Source organism: Sphaeramia orbicularis, chromosome 16, assembly GCF_902148855.1.
Source record: "Sphaeramia orbicularis chromosome 16, fSphaOr1.1, whole genome shotgun sequence".
Taxonomy (NCBI): domain Eukaryota; kingdom Metazoa; phylum Chordata; class Actinopteri; order Kurtiformes; family Apogonidae; genus Sphaeramia; species Sphaeramia orbicularis.
In genome coordinates, this window is record NC_043972.1 from 9976538 (window position 1) to 9986146 (window position 9609).

General features: G+C 35.3%; 1 protein-coding gene across 3 annotated transcripts in view; it reads right to left on the bottom strand.

Moving 5' to 3' along the window:
• The window catches only part of dop1a (DOP1 leucine zipper like protein A), a 73054-nt gene that overhangs the window by 62468 nt on the left and 977 nt on the right, over positions 1–9609 (bottom strand). For all 3 annotated transcript variants that reach the window (XM_030157093.1, XM_030157094.1, XM_030157092.1), the window contains exons 2-7: positions 7653–7847; positions 5708–5889; positions 4751–4921; positions 1913–2102; positions 696–794; positions 263–362 (exon numbers count right to left, since the gene is read on the bottom strand). In XM_030157093.1, coding sequence (XP_030012953.1) covers positions 263–362; positions 696–794; positions 1913–2102; positions 4751–4921; positions 5708–5889; positions 7653–7790 — 880 coding nt within the window. In that variant the 5' untranslated portion in view covers positions 7791–7847. The remainder of the gene's footprint in view (positions 1–262; positions 363–695; positions 795–1912; positions 2103–4750; positions 4922–5707; positions 5890–7652; positions 7848–9609) is intronic.

The following is a 9609-nucleotide window of genomic DNA, read 5'->3' on the forward strand; positions in this document are numbered from 1 at the left end:
GAACAACTTTTGAATTCTCACCCCACTCAAATTATGAAAAATAATTTGACCTTTTGTAACATGAAGTGCATAACACGCTCATCTGGATACCGGAAGGTGAATCTATAAAACTAGTGTAGAGGTAACTCAATCGGACTGTTGTTGTAAAAGTAAAGGCTGCTAAAGTTCATTGTTCTCGGTTTCGTTCTATTTTCTCCTCAGTCTGCCGTCTGACGAGTGGGAACCCTGATATATGTGAGTGTCAGAGCTGTGTCATTCGCACCCAGCAGCCAGGCGTAGAGTCTGCGGTTCAGGGACATGTCTCTTCTCAAAACCACATGCAAAGCTGCCGACAGGATCCGGATCATGTCGGGGCGAGTCGCCTGTCGACAACAGAACACACCAGAACATCTGAGACCGTCTCACACATACACATAATTCAATTACACGCACAGACACACACCCACAAAAGATTATGTGGGAACTGTGCAGCTCTGATAAGAGCCCAGTCCCAGTCCTGACAGGTCCAGAAACTGTTTTGAGGTGAAGAATTTAACGAGCAGCCAGCATGAGTCACCGCCGTGGCCTCGCTCACGTGGAATTCCACAAGAACAAACCCATACGGCGTATTTACAGTGATACTGATACAGGAGCATCTGCATAAATACACCAGTGTCATGTTGCAGTTGTAAACCTCCGTTACACATCTTTGTTACCTGGCTCATATGGAAGGGGAAACAGAAAAGAATCAGGTCCAGGGTGCTCCTCTGCACCAACACACTGGAGTCCTGGACCGAGGTACTGACCGCCTCCACCTGGTCGGATGAAACATAGCAGAATATTAATCAAACTGGGTCCCAGAATGAATGCAAATGCAGCAACTATGTATAAACCTCCTTAAGGCTTTTTCTGTAAGTGAGGGTGTTAATATTCATTACAATGCAGATATAACATCTGTACAGTAATCCTAAAGAAACCAAATAACCACAGTACTGATAAGGTAAGGTAAGGTAAGGTAAGGTAAGGTAAGGTAAGGTAAGGTAAGGTAAGGTAAGATAAAATAAGATAAGATAGGTATGATTTTTTTCTACGACAACTTTCTAATGTGCAATTGTCTGTTTTTCACTGCTATTACTATATTATTATTATATAATTATGTGTACATTCGGTGTTGTGCTGCTCCTCTAATCTAACTGAATCTAATGTAATCTAATCTAATCTAGCATATTCTAATATAAACTAATGTAATCTAATCTAACATAATTTAATCTAACCTAACCTAATCTTCTCTAATAAAACCTAATATAATATAATCGAACCTGATCTAATCTAATTTTATCTAAAATAATCTAATAAAACCTAATCTAATCTAACTTGATCAAACCTAATATACTCTAATCTAATCTAATCGACCCTAATATACTCTAATCTAATCTAACCTAATGTAATCTGATCTAACCTAATTGAATCTAACCTAACCTAATCTAATGCAATCTAACCGACCCTAATCTAATCTAACCTAATCTAATCTAATTTAAACTAATCGAACCTAATCTAATCGAACCTAATCTAGTCTAACCTGACCGACCCTAATCTAATCTAACCTCATCTAATTGACCCTTACCTAATCTAATCTAATCTAACCTAATCTGATCTAATTTAATCGAACCTAATCTAATCGAACCTAACCTAATCTAATCGACCCTAATCTAATCTAATCTAACCTAATCTAATATAACCTAACCGACCCTAATTGACCCTAATCAAAACTAATCTCATTTTATCTCATCTAATCTAACTTAGATCTACAGTTTTAGGTCCAGTCTGGATCTAATATATCTAATTATATAAATACCTAACATCTACAGTTAGTGTCTATATGAACTTGTGTATTTACTCAGATGGCGTTTGTTTGTTGGTTTCTGTTACGTACCATCAGTTCGATGTCGCTGCCCATCACGTACAGCTGGTCTTCCATGGACAGTTTGCGGTTGAGATGCAGCAGAACAAATGAAACCCCCGGCAGACGCACAGCAGGACTGGTCAGGATGCTGCCCCACAAGGCACTGTAGAAGGCCGACTGCTCCACCGCCGCCGCCACCTTCTCCAACAGGGTGTTGGTTCTACGGCACAAACACAACCAATACGCTTACATCAGCACGACTCGTACCTCCAATTACACCGACACTGCAAAACCAGCCCACGGGACCAATGTGCAAAGTGTAAAAACTACACTGAAGGTAACAACAGTCAAGGGCTAAACTGGCTTTAATTCAGGTTCCACATACAGAACCATATGATCTCAAGCTCAATAATAGCATAATAACCATTAAATAATGTGAATAATGTGAAAAAAATAGTACATTATGCCAATAAATAATGACAATTGCAAATTTTTGTCTTTGTATGAGTGCAAAAAAAATTTATTAGATTATGAAAATATTTACATTAAATTAGCAAATAAAATACAAATAACCTGAAATGTCTAAAAAAAATTAAGAGCAATTTTAACAATATTCTGCCTGTTATTAAATGTTTTGTGCCTCTGTAGATCCAATCTGTAATCACATGTATAAATGATACTTTGTGGCATAATATAATTAAAATTTCACTTCTTTTTCTCAGGAAATTTCACTTTTTTCAGGTTATTCACGTCGTTTGTGTTTGGATAGTTTGTAAATGTAAATATTTTCTTAATTCAATGTTATTTTTTGACACTAAAATAAAGAGACAGATTTGTAGTTGTCATTATTTATAGGTTATTACATTATTATTTTATCGGTCTGGCCCAGATGAGATCAAATTGGGCTGAATGTGGAACCTGAACTAAAATGAGTTCGATGCTCTTGTTTTGCTTAATTTAATTGATTTACATTTTTAACTACAGCCTTTTACATTGTACCTACCTTGAACTAAATATAATGTTTGACCAGGATGATGTTCTAAACACAGATTTTTAATCTAAATGGGTCTTTCTTGTGTCTGTGACTTTGCGTCCTAATAGAACAATGGACTAAAACGTTACTGTAAAAAAAAATCCCATTATTCTTATTAACCTCAAACAGGGCTTTTCTGCTAAAAACGTCCAGTGTTTGTTGATTTAAAGACCTTCCGTTGAGTAGCCTAACCTGTAAACGTAACGCCCTCTACTGGCACAAATGTTCTCAGCAGTAATAATAATATGAACCTTAGAACCTGGTAAACAAACAAAACATGGGAATGAATTCAGTGAATAAGTGATGGGTTTCTACCTTTACTTTTGTTAAGCTTTTTATTTGGAAATTTCACCATTGCACATCTATTACAATATTTTATTATTATTATTACTATTATTAAAGCTTAGATGATCCTCAGCAAAGTGCAAGATTAGTTGTAACACTCCATACTTTGATTTTTTCCATACATTTTCTGCACTTATGTATTATTATTACTGTTTCTATTGAGTGTTACTTTGTATATTTTGTGCAGACAGACAGACAGACAGACAGACAGACAGACAGACAGACAGACAGACAGACAGACAGACAGACAGACAGACAGATAGATAGATAGATAGATAGATAGATAGATAGATAGATAGATAGATAGATAGATAGATAGATAGATAGAACAAAATGAGTAAAAATGATTGAAAAAGTTTACAAAATGAGTAAAAATGGACAAACATAAGCATCAAAATGAGTAAAGACAAAAAATAATCAGCAAAATTAGTGGAAAATTAACAAAATGAGATAAAATTAATGAAAACTGAATGAAATGCGTAAGAAAATGGACAAAAACATAGATAGATAGATAGATAGATAGATAGATAGATAGATAGATAGATAGATAGATAGATAGATAGATAGATAGATAGATAGATAGATAGATAGATAGATAGATAGATAGATAGATAGATAGATAGAAATGTACTTTATTGATCCTGCAAGAAATTCTGTGAACTCCGTTGCTCGCATACATACGTACAAATGACACAGTGAAAAAACATATGTACAATAGTACAAAGAAGGATAGAATGGTAGTGCAAAAAAGGATGGAGAAAAAAGAAATAACAAAAAAGATGTAAGAGTTAAGTATAAAGAATAAGAATATTAAGAATAAAATGGCATAGCCAGAAAAATAAATAGCTAGTCTATACAATAATAAATATACAATAAAAGCACATGAGGTACTCAGACCACAGGTACACACACACACACACATATATAATTTTTTTTTTTACTCTTTTTATATTTCTTAGTTCAATCCTTTTAATATTACTATCTCGATGCTGCTGTAACACTGTACATTTCCCTGTTGTTGGACTAATAAAGGATAGTCTTATCTTATTTAAAATGACAGTAAATGTCAAAGTGTTTGACCTTCATAAAAAATAATAATAAAAATAATAATTCCTTGGATCAAATACTTGACATGTTTTGAGCTGTAACTCAATATTATTTTCTCGAACATCATCAGGACATGGTCTGGAATTAAACGTCAGTCCAGATTCAGATATGGGCTGTTTTCTATGACTAATACAACTCATGTATAATTCATACGATCGATGATCAGTTCCACATTAGAGATAAAATGTCTTCTAATGATCCGGTCTCAGACCACAAAAGACCTTCAACAATAAGAACATTTCAGTTTTTGTTGATTTTCTTTATTATTCTGTTTGTTTTTTGCTCATTTTGGTTTAAATTTGATTGATGAATTCATTTATTTTATTATTTTGTTGATTTTCATTCATGTTCATTTAGTTTCTTTCCATCTCTGCTGATCTTACCTGTCGTAGTACTCGGACCCCTCCTCCAGACCTGGAAGGACCCCGGTCAACAGCCCCTGGAGGCCTGGTTTCAGCGTCTTCCCCAGGGGCAGGTAGTAGGTTTCATAGAGCCCCAGAAGGACGGGTTTGACAGACATGGCAGCGTTGGACAGTAAAGGGAAGAGACCAGAGCTGCAGAGACACAACAAGACACAGAGCCAAGGTTAAAGGACTGAAAACTGAAACACCACATAGAAGAGAAGAGAAGAGAAGAGAAGAGAAGAGAAGAGAAGAGAAGAGAAGAGAAGAGAAGAGAAGAGAAGAGAAGAGAAGAGAAGAGAAGAGAAGAAAAAAGAACAGAACAGAATAGAATAGAATAGAATAGAATAGAATAGAATAGAATAGAATAGAATAGAATAGACTTTACTGTGTGTTCAATGAAAGTACCAGTTCTACTCCAATCAATGCAACAATATGAATAAAAAAACAATTTTTCAAAAGTACAAAGAAAACAGAATATAAAATTCAACAAAAGTAAATAAGAATAGAACTAAAAGTAAAATAAAAATAAAAATAGACATAAAATATGAACAGACACAATATTAACAGTATGTATATCTATGACAGTCTATAAAAATAGTGCATTTATGTTTGAATAAGTATTGAATAAATATTGCATTGTCATTGTAAGTACAGGAAATTGTTGCACGACTTATTGCACATAATTGACATTAAACCGGGTTAATGCACATTACTGGACGTGATTGTATGACGATAAATGGAGGGAAGTGATTGAACAGGAAGAAACACCCGACTTCTGACTATCTATATTTTAATGTGGTGACAAAACTGTCTCTGAATCTATTGGTCCTTGTTCTGCCAGAGGTCAAAGGTCAAACAGACAGTGGCCGTGGTGGGATGTGTCTTTGATGATGTTGGGAGCTAACGCTAATCTCATACGTGTCGGTTCGGCGTTACCTGTAGAGGAAGAGGTCTTTGGCCAGCCTCTTGGGTCCGATGATCTTGAAGATGATCTCGTACGTTTCCAGGGCCTTGCGGTGGACGCCGCTGGGCAGGGCGGGGTGGAGGCACTGGGCCAGACGCTTCCCTATCGTCAGCTTCTTGGGAACCACTTGGTATTTTGCATTATTCTGCAAAACCTGCGACAGGATTTAAGAATTACTGAGTGAAAGTAAAACAGAGGGAACAGGGAGATGACCCCAACCTCTACTACTGCAAGATTACATGTAAATATTAGATTTTATGTCTAATTAGGCCAATTCAGGGGAAAAACATATCAAATACTAGGGGTGGAACGGTACAGAAAAATTTCCGTTCGGTACGTTTTCAGTACAGGGGTCTTTGGTTCGATATATTTTCAGTACAGTGAAGGAGACCAGTGAAGGGGGAGGGTATGGGGGCGTGCGCTCTGTAACTACCTGCGGGACACAGGACATTTCTACAGAATATTGTTCAGTCATTTGTGCATTAACAGGCACCCCACATGTTATCCTCCTAAGACCCACTGTCCACATTTGTGGACAAGAGTTTCACAACTTTATACAAAAAAGAAAAGAAAAGAAAACTGTCCACCACAAAGAACATTCCATCAAAATTTTAAAAACTGCATCTGAAAAAACTGTTGCATCATGATGTTTCTAATATAGGCACAGATTTAATAAAAAACAAAAAAGCTTGTACTTTGCTGACATTTCCTGGGTCTTAGGAGGTTATGTATGTTTGCATTTTTTAATGTTCAATGTTAATTTATAGTAAATACTGTAATTTACTGAGTGTTTTTGAATGCCTCACAGTATTCCCTGAGGTGCGGTGGACGTGACCTCACAGTAACACCAGTAGAGGAAGAAGCAGGCTCACTGGATTTTGAAAACAAAACCTTTCTGCTATAAAGGAACCCGTGGACTCTTTAGTGCCACAAAGCTGCAACATACGGAAAAAGAAAGTGAAACTCAACACACTTCGAACGTCCGACCCAGCTTCTGTGCCTCTGTTATACTCTCTGTTGTCCTTTTTTTTTTTTTTTTTTTTTTTTTTAGTGGCAGCACTGAGATTTCGCAGCTGCTGAATGTATATAGAGGAAACCCTGCACATGCTTCCAGAGTGTTTGCGTTCTTCACATAGGCTACATGTATTCGTTCGGTACACCTCCGTATTGTATCGTACCGAACCGAAACAGTTCAGTACAAATGAGTGCACCGTTACACCCCTATCAACTACATTTTATTATTTATTAACTGTTATTTAACCAAGAAAAAATGAAGAGTAAAAATCTCTTTTGCTAGAGTGTTGTGATCAAGACAGCAGCAGAATTTACAGAAAACAGAAATTTCATTCATAAATCCACACTAAAAACATACAAGAAAACAGAGTAAATTTCACTTGTCAGTGTCATTGTTTGTACATATTTACAGAAGAGGATTAGGGCCACTGGAAGAAATTTTTTTTAAAAAATGAAGGTCCAATATATATTTGTTTATTATTATTCTTAGAAAAAGGTCTGAATTCTGAGGGAAAAAATCAGAATTTTGGAAAAAAAAAAAAAAAAAAAAGTCAGAATTCTGAGAAAAAAGTCAGAATTCTGAGGGAAAAAAGTCAGAATTCTGAGGCTAAAAAGTCAGAATTCTGACTTTTTTCTCAACATAATAAGAAAAAAAAATATATTGGACCTTTTTTTTTTCCAGTGGCCCTAATGCTCTTCCGTACATATTCATCTTGTGGGCTGGACTATATGTTTGACACGTCTGATGTAAACAGATAAAGTAAATGAGTGACAGTAACTCAGAGTCCATCCTGCATCCATGTCAGTGTGTGTGTGTGTGTGTGTGTGTGTGTGTGTCCTATGTACCTGACTTTGCTTCGTCTACGTTGTAAATACCACAGCATGCGTCTGTCTGATCATTACCTTGTTGAGTTTTCCCAGCGCTGAGATAAGATCCGCCCACTCGCTGGAATACTCAAAGTTCTTAAGGGCTTTGTCCACTGCTGCCACATAGTTCCTGTACTTGGAGTCACTAAGCAGCTCCACTTCCTCTGCATTCATTCTCCTGGTAGTTATGACGGTACTGTTAAACACCGGCCACACATATGCACATCACACCTACAGAGAGAAACAGAAAGAAAACAGAAGAACTGGGATGAAAACATGTGACTCATCGGTCTTAAATCATCCTGGACAGTGTGTCATCACTACATGAGGGACCAAGAATGTCCAGTGTTTAGATGGAGCCATTCGCTTAATCATATAAATAATGAGTAAAGTCTGAAGGGAGTAGTCCTTCCTACATTTGTTTTTGTGAATAAGCTAGAATTTTCTGTTTGGTTTAGTATAAAAAAAGTAAAATTGGATGAATATTTTTACATTTACAAACTATCCTGTCACAAAAAATGTGAACAACCTGAAATGTCTAAAGAGAATTAAGTGTAATCTTACAAATATTCTGCCTGTTATTAAATGTTTTGTGTATTTGTAGATCCACTGTGATCTGGAAGTTGTACTGTATGTGTAAATAATAAACTGAGGCAGAATATTGTTAAAATTACACTTTTACTTTCATGGTTGTTCATATTTATCCATTTTTTTTTAAAGATCATTTATAAATGTAAACATTTTCATGATGTAATTGTACTTTTTTCACTCTAAAACACACAGAAATCTTCAGATTTGACAGTATTTACAGGTTATTATGGTATTATTTTACTGGTCTGACCCAGTTGAGATCATTTTGGACTGAATGTAGTACCTGAATTACAAAGCCTTTGACCCCCTTGGTCTCAGACATAACGTAACATTCATACTTTTACATGTAAATACTGCATGTGTCTTCATGTTAATGTAAGTTAATGTAAATGTGTTAATGTAAGTTTATAGCAGAGGTGTCAAAGATGCAGCCCAGGGGCCAAATCTGGCCCACCAAAGGGGATGAATTTGTGTAACGCAGAAATTACACTAAGATATTAACAATCATTTTAGTTCAGTTTGCACATACAAAGCAATTCAATCTCAAGTGGGACAGACCAGTAAAATACGATTATAATAACCTACAAATAGTGAAAACTCCAAATGTCTCTCTTTGTAAATGTAAACACTGTATACTGTAATTATACTAAAATAAACTATCATTTCTCATAAAAAAGAATAACCTGAACTAATACCTGAAATATTTTAAGAAGTGCAATTGTACCAGTATTCTGCCTGTTATTAAATGTCTTGTGTATGTGTAGATCCACTGTGATCTGTAAGCTGTAATGTACATGTGTAAATGATAAACTGACATGTAATATTGTTAAAATTGCACTTATTTTTCTTAAGACATTTTAGTTTGTTTCTGTTATTCACACTGTTTTAAAGAATAGGATATAGATGTAAACATTTTCATGATGTAATTGTACTTTTTTCACTCTAAAACACAGTGAAAACTTTAGATTTGACAGTATTTACAGGTTATGATGGTACTATTTTACCGGTCTGACCAAAGTAACCACATTCATAGTTTGTTTCTGTTATTCACATTGTTTTAAAGGATCATTTATAGATGTAAACATTTTCATGATGTAATTATACTTTTATATTACATTTATTTACTGCATTTATTGTGCTACGTGTGACTGATTATTTTGGTGATATGTGAGATACGTACACTTCTGTTGCAAATCAAATTGCCCTTCGGTGACATTAAAGATTTTTCAATTCAATCTTCCCATTCTAAAATAGAGCTGAAACGACTAATTGATTAGGCGCTTGAAGCGAATGCAAAAATTCACAATTCGATTAATCGAATCGAATTGATTGAAGGGAAATATTCTATTGCAGTTTTCCTGAATTGAAGCTTCTTTGTGTGTCACAATAAGCGTCCATGTGA